Source organism: Betta splendens, chromosome 1, assembly GCF_900634795.4.
Source record: "Betta splendens chromosome 1, fBetSpl5.4, whole genome shotgun sequence".
Lineage (NCBI taxonomy): Eukaryota > Metazoa > Chordata > Actinopteri > Anabantiformes > Osphronemidae > Betta > Betta splendens.
Genome location: NC_040881.3, coordinates 21,383,505 through 21,399,776, shown reverse-complemented (window position 1 = coordinate 21,399,776; position 16,272 = coordinate 21,383,505). Strand labels below are relative to the sequence as shown.

At 39.1% G+C, this 16,272-nt stretch overlaps 1 protein-coding gene across 1 annotated transcript in view; it reads right to left on the bottom strand.

Moving 5' to 3' along the window:
- Nucleotides 1-13,315, bottom strand: part of LOC114846366 (NACHT, LRR and PYD domains-containing protein 12-like) — a 105,551-nt gene extending 92,236 nt beyond the window's left edge. Inside the window, exons 1-4 of the mRNA XM_055507607.1 lie at nucleotides 13,215-13,315; nucleotides 9,509-9,639; nucleotides 9,034-9,153; nucleotides 7,456-7,575 (exon numbers count right to left, since the gene is read on the bottom strand). Of these exons, the coding sequence (XP_055363582.1) occupies nucleotides 7,456-7,575; nucleotides 9,034-9,153; nucleotides 9,509-9,639 (371 nt within the window). The 5' untranslated portion in view covers nucleotides 13,215-13,315. The remainder of the gene's footprint in view (nucleotides 1-7,455; nucleotides 7,576-9,033; nucleotides 9,154-9,508; nucleotides 9,640-13,214) is intronic.
- Between the last annotated feature and the right edge of the window lie 2,957 nt (nucleotides 13,316-16,272).

The following is a 16,272-nucleotide window of genomic DNA, read 5'->3' as shown; positions in this document are numbered from 1 at the left end:
CGCACTCTAACTGACCCAATACACACTAATGGAAAAGCTGAAAATTTAACAAAAACCACACCATATTTAAACGCTCACAAGTCGAAAACTATAAAAGATACGAGGACGCTGATTTACACGGAGAACGCTGAAAGATGATAGACGCTTTTGACGTTGAAATGACGTTTCTACGCCAAAGTATGACGATGACAGAAGCTGACGAAAAGAGGCAAGTTGACAAAAAGTTGAACGATGATTCCCATAGACGACCATTATAAAAAAAACGACGAAAAACGTTGAATAACGTTAAAAGTTGAAAAGCTGAAAACGTGAAAAGTAATAGCCCCCATCCCCTAAAGACGACACACGTTTAGAAAGTTGAACGGCGATTCTACGACGAAGCATTGAGACGATGAAAGCGACCGAAAAACGGGGCGAAATAAGAAGAAAAACTAGAAAAAGTAATTTCTCGAGAAATTAGGTGGGAGAGCTGATCTGCTGCCGAAACGATGACAAACGCTGATTAAGCTGCTGACGTCAAAAAGTTGACTGCGTCCAAAAGTTGACTACGGCAAAAAGATGAAAACGATGAAAACGAGAAAACGTTGACAAAGAATAAAACGATGACAAAAGATGGCGATTTAAAAAAATTCCTAATTTGACCAAGCTGAAAAGATGTCAAAGATTAAAAAGTTGACCAAGGTGCATTGTTGACAATCATAAATAAGCTGACTATCTTTTTGATTTGAAGAAAGTATTTGTAAAGCATTACCTAACTGTGTAATAGTTTAATAAGTAGTAGAAATTTACCAGTCAGAAACAAAAATCTTGCCATTTAAGGTAATGAATTACATTGGTGCTTTTATTTTGAAAGGATTTAGAGGTTGTGTGTGGGCAATTACTAAACTATAAAATAGTCGTTAGATAGTCATAATTTATCATTCAATAGCAAGAATAGCCCTATTAAAGCAAAAGATTTAGATTTAGCCCTTTCAGAATAAAAGCACCTTAATAAGTTTGAGTGGCTATTCACTGAACTCTAAAGTAGTCTCATTAACAATTGGTAAGTATTCAGAACCACAAACTTTCTAATCAATCTTGCCATTAAAGGTAATAAATTGTAATTGGTGTTTTTATTTTGAAAGGATTTAGAAGAAATGTGTGGGGGTAATAGCGTAACTGTCAATTAGTCTTTAAATAATCATAATTACCCATTCAAAGGCAAAAACAGTGCAGTTAAACCTAATAATTGGCAATGGTGCTTTTATTTTGAAAGGATGTAGAGGAAGCATGTGTGGGTATTTACTAAACTGTTAATCTATCTTTAAATAGTCATAATTACCCATCTAAAAGCAGAAATATTGCTATTAAAGATAATTATTTGGCTTGGTGCTTTTATTTTGAAAGGATTTAGAGGAAGTGTGTGCTTAATTACTACACAATCCAATAGTGTAGTTGAGTGATCAGTAATAAGCATGGAACTGCTGTCTACACTGAGCATCAGGAGTTTGACCTGTCAGTGAAATCTGCAGCTGCGCCGTCGCCATGGAGACGAAAGGCGGGAAAATCAGGCTCACTCTGCTCTGTAAAAGCAGAGTTTCACCCTGTATAAACAGGCTTGTTCCAGCTAAATCATGATAGTTATCACAAAAATTATTTCATTTTACGAGTCCCAAGGCTTCAATGAGCAAATGGTGTGAATTTTATGTTTAAGGACAAAAGCTTGTAGCCACAGTGGCAAATTTAAAATACATCTCCTCTGTTTTTCTCCCCAGACGTCTGCCAAAAATTATCATTAGAGTCTATGGGAGAATTTCAGGATGTCTCTGCGCTTTGAGGTTGATAGCGACTAAAGTATAGGTCTGAGGGTATATCCAGACACATCATTAGAAAGAGGACAATTATGACTACGATTTAGTGAAGTAATTACGTTGATAGAGTAAAAATTGTGGCTGTAGTGACGAGTTAGAGACAGAAGTTCTGTCTTAAAAAAGCGCACCTTCTCACTGTAGCTGTGACATCACGCACTCTAACTGACCCAATACACACTAATGGAAAAGCTGAAAATTTAACAAAAACCACACAATATTTAAACGCTCACAAGTCGAAAACTATAAAAGATACGAGGACGCTGATTTAAACGGAGAACGCTGAAAGATGATAGACGCTTTTGACGTTGAATTGACGTTTCTACGCCAAAGTATGACGATGACAGAAGCTGACGAAAAGACGCAAGTTGACAAAAAGTTGAACGATGATTCCCATAGACGACCATTATAAAAAAACGACGAAAATTGTTGAATAACGTTAAAAGTTGAAAAGCTGAAAACGTGAAAAGTAATAGCCTGCATCGTCTAACGATGACGCACGTTTAGAACGTTGAACGGCGATTCTACGACGAAGCGTTGAGACGATGAAAGCGACCGAAAAACGGGGCGAAATAATAACTAGAATAAGTAATTTCTCGAGAAATTACGTGGGAGAGCTGATCTGCTGCCGCAACGATGACAAACGCTGATTAAGCTGCTGACGTCAAAAAGTTGACTACGGCAAAACGATGAAAACGATGAAAACGAGAAAACGTTGACAAAGATTAAAACGATGACAAAAGATGGCGATTAAAAAGATGATGATTAAAAAGATGACCAAGGTCATACTATGACAATATTAAAGAGATGACAATGATTCAAAAGTTGACCACGGTTAAAAGATGTCAAAGATTAAAAGGTTGACCAATGTGCATTGTTGACAATCATAAATAAGCTGACTATCTTTTTGATTTGAAGAAAGTATTTGTAAATAATTACCTAACTGTGTAATATTTTAATAACTAGTAGAAATTTACCAGTCAGAAACAAAAATCTTGCCATTTAAGGTAATAAATTACATTGGTGCTTTTATATTGAAAGGATTTAGAGGTTGTGTGTGGGCGATTACTAAACTATAAAATAGTCATTAGATAGTCATAATTTATCATTCAATAGCAAGAATAGCCCTATTAAAGCAAAAGATTTAGATTTAGCCCTTTCAGAATAAAAGCACCCTAATAAGTTTGAGTGGCTATTTACTGAACTCTAAAGTAGTCTTATTAACGATTGGTTAGTATTTAGAACCACAAACTTTCTAATCGATCATTAAAAGTAAAAAATTGTAATTGGTGCTTTTATTTTGAAAGGATTTAGAGGAAATGTGTGGGGGTAATAGCGTAACTGTCAATTAGTCTTTAAATAATCATAATTACCCATTCAAAGGCAAAAACAGTGCAGTTAAAGCTAATAATTGGCATTGGTGCTTTTATTTTGAAAGGATGTAGAGGAAGCACGTGTGGGTAATTACTAAACTGTTAATCTATCTTTAAATAGTCATAATTACCCATCTAAAAGTTGAAATATTGCTATTAAAGCTAATTATTTGGCTTGGTGCTTTAATTTTGAAAGGATTTAGAGGAAGTGTGTGCTTAATTACTACACAATCCAATAGTGTAGTTGAGTAATCAGTAATAAGCATGGAACTGCTGTCTACACTGAGCATCAGCAGTTTGACCTGTCAGTGAAATCTGCAGCTGCGCCGTCGCCATGGAGACGAAAGGCGGGAAAATCAGGCTCACTCTGCTCTGTAAAAGCAGAGTTTCACCCTGTATAAACAGGCTTGTTCCAGCTAAACCATGATAGTTATCACAAAAATTATTTCATTTTACGAGTCCCAAGGCTTCAATGAGCAAATGGTGTGAATTTTATATTTGAGGATAAAAGCTTGTAGCCACAGTGGCAATTTCAAAATATGTCTCCTCTGTTTTTCTCCCCAGACGTCTGCCGAAAATTATCATTAGAGTCTATGGGAGAATTTCAGGATCTCTCTGCGCTTTGAGGTTGATAGCGACTAAAGTATAGGTCTGAGGGTATATCCAGACACATCATTAGAAAGAAGACAAGTATGACTACGATTTAGTGAAGTAATTATGTTGATAGAGTAAAAATTGTGGCTGTAGTGACGAGTTAGAGACAGAAGTTCTGTCTTAAAAAAGCGCACCTTCTCACTGTAGCTGTGACATCACGCACTCTAACTGACCCAATACACACTAATGGAAAAGCTGAAAATTTAACAAAAACCACACGATATTTAAACGCTCACAAGTCGAAAACTATAAAAGATACGAGGACGCTGATTTACACGGAGAACGTTGAAAGATGATAGACGCTTTTGACGTTGAAATGACGTTTCTACGCCAAAGTAAGACGATGATAGACGCTGATGAAAAGAGGGAAGTTGACAGAAAGTTAAACGATGATTCCCATAGACGACCATTATAAAAAAACGACGGAAAACGTTGAATAACGTTAAAAGTTAAAAAGCTGAAAACGTGAAAAGTAATAGCCTGCATCGTCTAACGATGACGCACGTTTAGAACATTGAACGATGATTCTACGATGAAGCGTTGAGAAGTAGATAGCGACCGAAAAACGGGGCGAAATAATAAGAATAACTAGAAAAAGTAATTTCTCGAGAAATTACGTGGGAGAGCTGATCTGCTGCCGCAACGATGACAAACGCTGATTAAGCTGCTGACGTCAAAAAAGTTGACTACGTCCAAAAGTTGATTACGGCAACGCGATGAAAACGAGAAAACGTTGACAAAGAATAAAACGATGACAAAAGATGGCGATTAAAAAGATGACCAATGTCATACTAGGACAAGATTAAAATATGACAATGATTCAAAAGTTGACCAAGGTAAAAAATATATCACAGATTAAAAAGTTGACCAGAGTGCATTGTTGACAATCATAAATAACCTGACAAGCTTTTAATTTGAAGAAAGTATTTGTAAATAATTACCTGTGTAATAGTTTAATAACTAGTAAAAATTTACCAGTCAGAAACAAAAATCTTGCCATTTAAGGTAATAAATTACATTGGTGCTTTTATTTTGAAAGGATTTAGAGGTTGTGTGTGGGCGATTACTAAACTATAAAATAGTCATTAGATAATCATAATTTATCATTCAATAGCAAGAATAGCCCTATTAAAGCAAAAGATTTAAATTTAGCCCTTTCAGAATAAAAGCACCCTAATAAGTTTGAGTGGCTATTTACTGAACTCTAAAGTAGTCTCTATAACGATTGGCAAGTATTCAGAACCACAAATTTTCTAATCAATCTTGCCATTAAAGGTAATAAATTGTAATTGGTGCTTTTATTTTGAAAGGATTTAGAGGAAATGTGTGGGGGTAATAGCGTAACTGTCAATTAGTCTTTAAATAATCATAATTACCCATTCAAAGGCAAAAACAGTGCAGTTAAAGCTAATAATTGGCATTGGTGGTTTTATTTTGAAAGGATTTAGAGGAAGCATGTGTGGGTAATTACTAAACTGTTAATCTATCTTTAAAAAGTCATAATTACCCATCTAAAAGCAGAAATACTGCTATTAAAGCTAATTATTTGGCTTGGTGCTTCTATTTTGAAAGGATTTAGAGGAAGTGCGTGCTTAATCACTACACAATCCAATAGTGTGGTTGACTATTCAGTAACAAGCATGGAACTGCTCTGTACACTGAGCATCAGCAGTTTGACCTGTCAGTCAAATCTGCAGCTGCGCCGTCGCCATGGAGACAAAAGGCGGGAAAATCAGGCTCACTCTGCTCTGTAAAAAGCAGAGTTTCACCCTGTATGAACAGGCTTGTTCCAGCTAAACCATAATAGTTATCACAAAGATTATTTCATTTTTCGAGTCCCAAGGCTTCAATGAGCAAATGGTGTGAATTTTATGTTTGAGGACAAACGTTTGTAGCCACAGTCGCAATTTCAAAATATGTCTCCTCTGTTTTTCTCCCCAGACGTCTGCCGAAAATTATCATTAGAGTCTATGGGAGAATTTCAGGATCTCTCTGCGCTTTGAGGTCGATAGCGACTAAAGTATAGGTCTGAGGGTATATCCAGACACATCATTAGAAAGAAGACAAGTATGACTACGATTTAGTGAAGTAATTATGTTGATAGAGTAAAAATTGTGGCTGTAGTGACGAGTTAGAGACAGAAGTTCTGTCTTAAAAAAGCGCACCTTCTCACTGTAGCTGTGACATCACACACTCTAATTGACCCAATACACACTAATGGAAAAGCTGAAAATTTAACAAAAACCACACGATATTTAAACGCTCACAAGTCGAAAACTATAAAAGATACGAGGACGCTGATTTACACGGAGAACGTTGAAAGATGATAGACGCTTTTGACGTTGAAATGACGTTTCTACGCCAAAGTATGACGATGATAGACGCTGATGAAAAGAGGGAAGTTGACAGAAAGTTGAACGATGATTCCCATAGACGACCATTATAAAAAAACGATGAAAAAAGTTGAATAACGTTAAAAGTTGAAAAGCTGAAAACATAAAAAGTAATAGCCCACATCTCCTAAAGATGACACACGTTTAGAAAGTTGAACGACGATTCTACGATGAAGCGTTAAAAAGTAGATAGCAATCAAAAAAAGGGCGGAATAAGTAGAAGAAGAATAATAATAATAAAGACCGAAGATAACAATAGTGTGAGAGCTGTTCAGCTCTCCCACTAATAATAATAAAGAGCGAAGATCTCAATAGTGTGAGAGCTGTTCAGCTCTCCCACTAATAAGAAGAAAAATAAAGAGCGAAGATATCAATAGTGTGAGAGCTGTTCAGCTCTCCCACTAATAAAGAGCGAAGATATCAATAGTGTGAGAGCTGTTCAGCTCTCCCACTAATAATAAAGAGCGAAGATCTCAATAGTGTGAGAGCTGTTCAGCTCTCCCACTAATAAAGAGCGAAGATATCAATAGTGTGAGAGCTGTTCAGCTCTCCCACTAATAATAAAGCTTAGAAAAACAATACAGTGAATGCTTTGCAGCACTCACTGTGATAATAATAATAAAGCTTAGAAAAACAATACAGTGAATGCTTTGCAGCATTCACTGTGATAATAATAAAGCTTAGAAAAACAATACAGTGAATGCTTTGCAGCATTCACTGTGATAATAAAGACCGAAGATAACAATAGTGCGAGAGCTGTTCAGCTCTCCCACTAATGAGTCCACATAGAGACACACACAAGGTAAAGGTCCATGAAGCGATGAAGTGAACATCACAAATGAAGTTTCCAGTAGTAACTTCAATTTACTGCTGCAAGTGAAGAAGCTTCAAGACATTTGACCAAAACCTTCATGTAGAGACGTCAATAAACAGATTTGATCAGAGATGATCAGCTACTTCCTTTGACGTCAGAATTTCATTAAAAGAGGAGCAGCCTCTGAGACCCTCTACAGGATCAGAGCTTTAGCTACTGCTGGATGGAGATTTGATCAATGATCAGAGTGAAGAAAGCGTCTCCTTCACATCAACACTTCAAACACAAATCAACCAGAACAAGAAACAAATGTTTATCATCAGAGAAAGTTCACATCAAATTGTTCAGAATGATTCAAAGTGAAAACAACTCACTGTGACTGTGAAACAGGTTGGTCATTGAAATTATTATCAGCATCCTTCGACTGGTCGCTCTTGAAGGACACACAGCTGGGTCCAGGTCCAGGTCCATCATATCTTTGTCTCTGATGGGACCTGATAGAAAAACACCTACATGATGTAACACCTGCATCACCACCTAATCAATGACGTGTGTGACTTAGCATACCATAACATAACAAACACAGTGCGATTATTCTATCATTCAAATCAATATGAAGGTTAAGAATGATTAAACAACAAAATCAAATGCATGTGAATATCAAGGTTTCATAAGTAATTCTGAAAATGCCAATACAATTAAACTATTCTCACATGATAAATTGTTCTACTACCTAATAACACACTGTAAGAACACATTCCAATAACAATTAGGAGATCTGTCACGAATGAATCTGGACATTAGCGATCAAACTATTGTGGTGTTGAGCTCCTGTATGGGGTGCTGAATGTAAAAGAAGCACCTATAACTAGTTTTTTCACATTTAACTAAATGACACAACATGTTTTCTCACATTTAGTTAACTGTGCAAAAGTCTAAATGTATGTAAATGTAAATGTTAAATGTAAATGTTAAATAATCGCTATGTGTACTGTTCGAGGTGTTTGAGTCTGCGTCACCGATCTGGGATAATAGGGGGGAGGCTACTTAAATATTCAGTTTTACACCCGGCAATCATTTAACATTTTAACTTAACATTTAGATTTAACATTTGAATTTAGATTTAACACTTAACATTTAGATTTAACATTTATGTTTAGACTTTTGCACATTTAACTAAATTTGAGAAAACATGTGTCATTTAGTTAAATGTGACAAAACTAGTTATAGGTGCTCCTTTTACATTCGGCACCCCATACTCCTGTAATACTAACACAATCATACGGTCTACGTACCTTACTGAAGAACATATGTATGTATGCATGGCGTACAGGACTTACAGAAGAATATGACATCTTTATTTAACTTTCATGAGCCGGATAAAGGAACTTAATGAAACGCACAAGGACACGTATTGCTTCCACCAGAGGATGGAAATGTTGCTCTGAGAGTTCAGGGTTAACGTTATCTCTATCCCAGCATACATGGGTGCTACACAGTTATATACAGCTAACAGTTGTTTTGGTGTTGTGTACAACAAAGTCCACATTTATTTACTCGAGCACCTCTTGAAAGACACAGCATCCCTAAGTCTTCAAACAAAATATGACCTTTTTCTGACCCTTTCTCTCTCTCACAACACACACACACACACACACACACACACACACACACACACACACACACACACACACACACACACACACACACACACACAAACACACACAAACACACAAACACAAACACACACCAGCCTTCAATGGGAAAGAGGCTGGATCTGGTAGAATACAATGAAAATGTCAAATATCACTTCTTTCCTTCAAGATGAAATGCTGACATCACAGAATGTATGGTTCTATAGTGTAATGGCAGGGAGATTTAAAGATGTGGTTTAGACATCATTTTGCCTTCATCCTCCATTAGGTCAGTTAACAGTAGAAACTGTCTCTTACTTTTTGTCTGAGACTCTAGGTTCAATGGTGAAGTTAATAGGCTCAGGTTTGGACCAGTCACTCTTCATAGACAGACAGCTGGGTCCTGGAGGTTCTGCTCTTTGTCTCTGGTTCTGGACTCTGCAAACACGTTTTCATTCATATCACATCAGTCACAAATCAATTCTCTTATCAAAGTCATTTCTGTGGCTCTAAACACAAACTACTGCTGCTGCAGATCATCAAAACGTTTCACACTTATATCAGTTCTCAGATCAGATTCCAGCTGTTCTCTGTGTTTGACAGCTGTTAGAGACACTGAGACCAGACAAATCATTTCTCTGTTGTTTCATTATGTTTATCTTAATGATTAGGTTTACACATATGAAGTTCATCCAGAAGAACATGAACATCCTGGAAATTCATACAGTCAATTTATAAGATCAGAGAATAAACTAACAATGATTCATATCAGTGAGTTTGGATCAGTTCTTACTTTGTGTCTGAGGCTCCAGGTTCAGGACTGAATGATGGAGACTCACATTTGGACCAGTCATTCTTCATAGTCACACATCTGGATCCTGGAGACTCTGATCCGTCCTCTTCCTCCACACAAAAATTGTTCATCTTTTGAAAAAAACACAGATTCAGAGCTAAACACCTGCTGTGACTCCTATTAAAGTGAATCTGAGTCCAGATTCAGAGAGAACAAACGGGCTGGTTCCTGCCTTCAACAGGTAAATGAAGAGGGACCAGTCGGTCACCAGTTAATGTGGTCACTGGTGTGATCCATCCATCCATTTTCAACTGCTTATCCGGGGCCAGGTCACGGATATATTATATATATATATTATATATTATTATATATATTTATATAATGTGTCTGCTGCACTTCTGAAGAATCAATGATCTGTTCTGGTCATGTTAACAGGTTGCAATGACTGTTCTATAACCCTTGTATTTTGGCAGAGTCATGGTCTAAGGAATATCTGGGATAGACTCCAGGATACAGACATTTACTTCTGAGTAAACACTTATTGTTGTCCACTGGTATCAGGTCAGAAGTTAGAACGAAACCAGATGTCTAGCTGACATAGGATCAGGGTCTTTAAGCTCGTGCCTCAGTCTTAAAGGGGCAGAGCCCCACAAACCGATGGATGACTTGATGATGTCTGGGACGATGGGGTTCTTAGGCTGATACTGTTGCAGGAGACCAGGTGACCTCTCACCGCTGCTCTGTCCTTTCTTTCTTGCTGATAATATTATGTCACCACTTGTAATAAATTGAAATGTATTTTTTGAAACGTTAACATAGTGGTGATTTAAGTGTGTCTATTTCAGTCTGGCAACTGCAAATATGCTACACTGGAAAACTACAGGAACATCAACAGGAAAGCAGAAAACCACCACATTTCTGGACCTCCGTCAGTCTGAGCGGTCAGTACCACCGACTGTGAGCTTAGAACCAGAATCAAGACAAATAACAACCAGAACCACACCCTGAAAAACATTAACTCCTCACATCTGGTTCGCGGTCGTTTACCGCGGTGAAGTTAGTTGTACCTCCGGACAAGTGGCCCGTATTTGAACAAGCGATTCGCGTTTTATGTTCGCTACGCGGACTCAGAACGAGACCGCTCGGTACACGAAGACGTTGACTTAGGGACCGTCGATACATTAGTTTGGATTTTCAAGAAATGAATAATCCTACTGACCTACTGGTTCAAAGCCTGCTCCAAACTGTGTGTCTACATGTCCTTCACAGGGCACAACCATTTATATGAGGAAATGGTCATGTTGCATGGTGCCAGTGGAAATTGGACCACTGTTGGTCGAAGGAGAGCAGGCAGAAGGGTTTGTGGACAGAGAGAGAAGAGGAAAGGCAGGAGCATAGATCTGAGCTGAACTCTTAACGTTGGTGCAATGACAGGGAAAGTGGTGTATTCTACCATGGTGTGTATAGGAAGAGAAACGAATAACGGGGTGATCCTGAAGGGTAGGTTGTGAACAATGTTCTAGAGGTGAAAAGAGTCTCAGACAGGGTGATGAGCCTAAAGCTAGAACTCGAAGGGATGATGGTGAATGTAGTCAGTGGGTACACTCCACAAGTACCTGTGAGTTAGAAGAAAAGGAGAGATTCTGGAGTGAGTTTGATGAGGTCATAGAGAGTATACCCAGAGGAAAGAGGGGATTGATTGGAGCAAACTCTAATAGGCATGTTGGTGAGGGAAACAGAGGTGATGAGGAGGAGATTGGCAGGTTTAGTGTAAAGGAAAGGAACCTAGAAGGACCGATGGTGGTGGACTTTGCTAAGAGGATGGAAATGGCTGTAGTCAACGCTTACTTTAGGAAGAAGGAGAAACACAGAGTGACGTACAAGAGTGGAGGTAGGAGCATGCAGGTGGACTACATCCTATGTAGACAAGGTCATTTGAGAGAGGTTAGTGACTGCAAAGTGGTGGTAGGAGAGAGTATAGCCAGAGAGCATGGCGGTACAGTATGTAAGATGACTCTGGTGGTCTGGAAGAAAAAGAGAGGAAAGACAGAATAGAAGACAGAGTGGTGGAAGAATGAAGAAACCTGTGAACAATTCAGGCAGAAGCAGAGGCAGGCTGTGGGTGGTTATGAAGAGCTTCCAGATGACTGGGAAACTACAGCAGAGGTTATCAGGGAAACAGGTAGGAAAATGCTGGGTGTGTCATCTGGATGGAGGAAATAAGATAAAGACACTTGGTGGTGGAATGAGGAAGTACATGAATGCATAAAGAGGAAGAGGCTGGTTAAAAGGAAGTGGGATATAGAAAGGACTGAGGAAAGTAGACAGGACTACAATGAAGCTTAGAGCAGAGTTAAGAGGTGGCAAAGGCCAAACAGAAAGCTTACTATGAGCTGTATGACAGGTTAGATACGAAGGAAGGAGAGAAGGACTTGTACAGGCTAGCCAGACAGAGAGATAGAGATGGGAAGGATGTGCAACAGATAAGGGTGATTAAAGACAGTGATGGAAAGGTGCTAACAACCCAGGATGATGAAAGGAGGATTCTGAGGAGCTGATGAATGAGGAGAATGAAAGAATGAAGGGAAAGAAGGGAGAAAGATGTGGAGGTTGTGGAGCAGGAAATAACAGAAACAGACGAGGTGAGGAAAGCTCTGAGAAGGATGAAGAGTGAAAAGGATGTTGGTCCTGACGACGTACCTGTAGAGGTGTGAAAGTGTCCAGAAGAGACAGCGGTGGAGTTTCCAACCAGTTTGTTTGAAAGTGAGAAGATGCCTGAAGAATGGAGGAAAAGCGTTCTGGTGTCGAGTATGGTTTCATGCCCCAGAGCACCACTGATGCCATGAGGTAAAGAAGGTGCAGGGGTTCACGTACTTGGGGTCAACAGTTCAGTGTGATGGGGAGTGTTGAAAAGAGGTGCAGAGGAGAGTGCAGGCGGGTTGGAGCAGGTGGAGGAAAGTGTCAGGAGTGTTGTGTGACAGGAGTGTCAGCAAGACTCAAAAGAAAGGTTTTCAAGACAGTGGTGAGACCAGCTCTGCTCTGTGAGTTGAAGACGATAGCAGTGAGAAAGAGACAAGAGGCAGAGATGGAGGTAGTGGAGATGAAAGTGCTGAGGTTAGGAGTGACAAGATTGGACAGAATCAGGAACAAGCTCATCAGAGGGACAGCTCACATTGCAGGTATAGGCAACAGAGTCAGAGAGTCCAGGCTGAGATGGTGAGATATACACACAGATTTTGGAGCAGGTCTTGGACCAGTAGGTCACAGGGTTTGGGCGGTATTGAAATATTACAGTAATATTTATACGAGAATATTATAGAAAAATATGCAACATGACTATTTCCTCATAAAATGGGTGTGCCCTGTGAAGGAGATGTAGATGTACATTTTAGAGAAGGTTTTGAACCAGTAGTTCATATGGTTTGGACGGTATTGAATTATTAATTTCTTGAAAATCGACGGTCCCTAAGTCAACGTCTTCATGTGCCGAGCGGTCTCGTTCTGAGTCCGCGTAGCGAACACGAAACGCGGATCGCTTGTTCAAACACGGACCGCTTGTCTGGAGGTACTTTCGGTCGAATGTCTGTTGAATGTCCAACGTCAAACTAACTTCACCGCATTGTTCGACCGCCAGAAGTGGATCGTGTCTCTTCTTCCTCTACATTAACAAACAGACACAGTAACAGTAATGTTGTTAAACACTCACCTCCTCAACGTTTCTTCTTTTTCTTGGTGTTTATTTAACTTTTCCTCCTTCTCTGTTCTCTTTAAACGGAGACTGAACTCACTGAACACATTCGGTGTTCGCTCCTGGATCGCGTGACCACTGAAGCTCCACCACTCCGTTTACAGGAACCAGGAGAGATGAAGCAGCAGAATAATGAGGAAGCAGCAAGCAGTAATGGGAAGTTTCCAGGGGACAAGCGTTCTGCCTTCAAACAAGGCGTGAACATGTGGGAAGCTACAGGCTGCAACAGCTGGATGTGGAGCATTGTTGTGATGATGGAGGAGCCAGTCTTTCCTGCTTCCAGTTGTTTTCAGCTCATCTAAGCTTCCGAAAACTTGGTCCATTCGGATGTTCTGACGCTTGCAATTAAGTATACTGTTACCTTTAAAACCCATGTCATTCCCCAAACCTCAGCAGCCTCCCTGTCCTATGCAGATCCCCGAAGCAAAAACGTCTGAACGCTGATTATTGAGTAAAAACTGAAAGAAAAACTGAATTCTTCCATTCTGTTTGTATTTGTGGGCTTTTTTTGTCTCATTTGTAGTTAGTGGCTCCAGTGTTGCTATATTCTTTATGTATCCTCCCTTCTTCTTCCTAAACACTAGTGGAACATTGTATTACTGTACATTACACAAACAAAGAGATCCTGATGTCTAATTGCAGCTTCACTTAATCAAATTGTTTTTTCATCAGTGGTGTGAATGCACCACAAATACACCTGTACCCGTGTTGCAAAGTATGCAAAGCACTAATACCAGGACCTCTGCTTCTTTTACGTCCCAGTGGCTACAGGGGTTCACTGGGAGCCTTAGTTATTAGACTCCATCATCACAAAGTCTAATAAAGTCTAATAAAGCCAATGCCATCGTCAATTGTCTCCGTTTAGTGGATGCAGGAAGACTTCCATGGACTAGTCAGCCCTTCTACTTTATTATATATTTATTACAAATAAATAATGATAATGGAAACTCTAGAAAAGAGTTACATTTACAAGAACAGTGTAAACCAAGTTATTGTCAGCTTGAAATCAATAAAACTGAAGAAAGAGGTGAATTTCAGTAAGTTCAAGATTTCACTCATCATCATGTCTGAGCTGGTGATGGTTGTATTTTACTAAAATTATGTTGATGTGTTTCCCGCTCAATTTGATCATTTTAAGCAGATACAGAAAGAAATGATTATGGCTGATGCTTCCCATAGACAGTCTATTTGAGGTAATACTCGCTGCCCTTTGTTTATTATGTTACACCGTGCAGCTCATTGTCTGATATCACAGAACCCATGTAATGATGATAATATGGATGAGTGACTAGAGGAGCGGTAGGGACTGATAAAGCTTTAATACTAGTCAGTGGTGCGATAAATTAACTTCTCTAAAACAGTTCTGAACAAACTTGTGTTGTTAAGATTTAATTATAATGAGTAATTGATTCATAAAATAAATACCCTGTCATTTATGTATGTCTCTTTGGAGGAAATATGTCAGCCAAGATACGCCACATGCAGAAATGGCAACACTGAACCATCCGACCAGCCAACCATCCAACCAAGCTGTTATAGATTCAGATGCTGGTGAAACTCCTTGATACACTGAGTTACTCACTGTTCTTTTCCTTTTCTCCCTCAATCTTACTGTACATGCCACCATCGTATTTCATGTTATTATAGGGCAGTGATCTGTAATGGCCACTAGATGACGCCGTTACGCTGCTGTAATAGGGCTGTGAGCGCGGATTGTCCATTGCCGGACACGATACTGTCAGGAATTCTAACGTTTTCAAGGTTTTTGTTGAAAGGCGAGCACCTGTTATCTTGTAATAGATAAAGTTTTGCCATCCATCGGGGGGATGTATTTAGTGTTACATTTGTATAAGACACTGCACTATGTTGTCGTATTGAACTGTATATGTTTGCACTAAGCAAATGAATGTGTTGTTGTCACATAGAGTCGCCAACAATAACTTTGCCTCAGTTGTGTAGGACTGTTTTGTAATTAATATATGAATATTTGCTGTGTATATGAATATTTGGTATGGCTTTGATTCATTTATATTTTATTCAAGTGTGAATGAAATGTTACTGTCACATCAGATCAAAAAGAATAGAGACAAGGTTTATTATTGGATGAACACGGGGTAATTTAGACATGTTTGGTAGGACTGACTACAAATAAACTACGTGTCTGTGTTACAGGTTGTGGTGGAGACGCTGTAAAACTAAGAGTCTTGCACAGAGACTGAAGCCGCTAGATGGCGCCGTTACGCTGCTGTAATAGGGCTGTGAGAGTGGAATGTCCATTGCCGGACACCGTACTGTCGGAGATTCTAACGTTTTCTATGCTTTACTGTATGTTGAAATGCGAGCACCTGTTATCTTGTTATAGATAAAGTTCGGCCTTCCAGGGTCCGTGCATGAAGTGCAATTCATTATTCATGTGTAAAATGAAAATTGAATAACGTCTTTTTATGCTGTGTTTCGTTTCCGTAAATCGGTAAAACACATTTGCGATATACTGATTTACTCATTCTCTTTTTCTCCACTTTCAAAACGAAATAAGAAAAGAGGAAACCGGGGGCGGGGCCAGTCGCCGGACTTTCAAATTAAAACGCCCAAGAGCATTTGAAGCGCAACATCGGCAAATATTTGTAACTCTTGAAGGATTGCGGTCGTGTTTTGACACATAACGAGACCCACATTGATAATATTAACCAACGTAACAATTGTTTATTTAAATCATTTATTTAACCAAGTGCTGACAACTGTCGATTACGTTACGACTCATGGCGTTTGCTAAAGGAATGACAGGTCAGTCAGCTCGCCACCGTCGGGTCACTTACAGAATCACCTGCCAACAAAGCTACGTTTTCTGTGCATCCTGCTTCATTAGACTGCAGCGACATCACGACCTTATCGACACCTGATGAGGAAGAATTGGTGATTTTGAGTTCATGATGAGACTGAAATCGCGTCCTCCTACTTGGCCGGTTAATGCTCTTATGCCCAGGAAGACGCTCTAATGTTGTGCCGATCTTTGCAA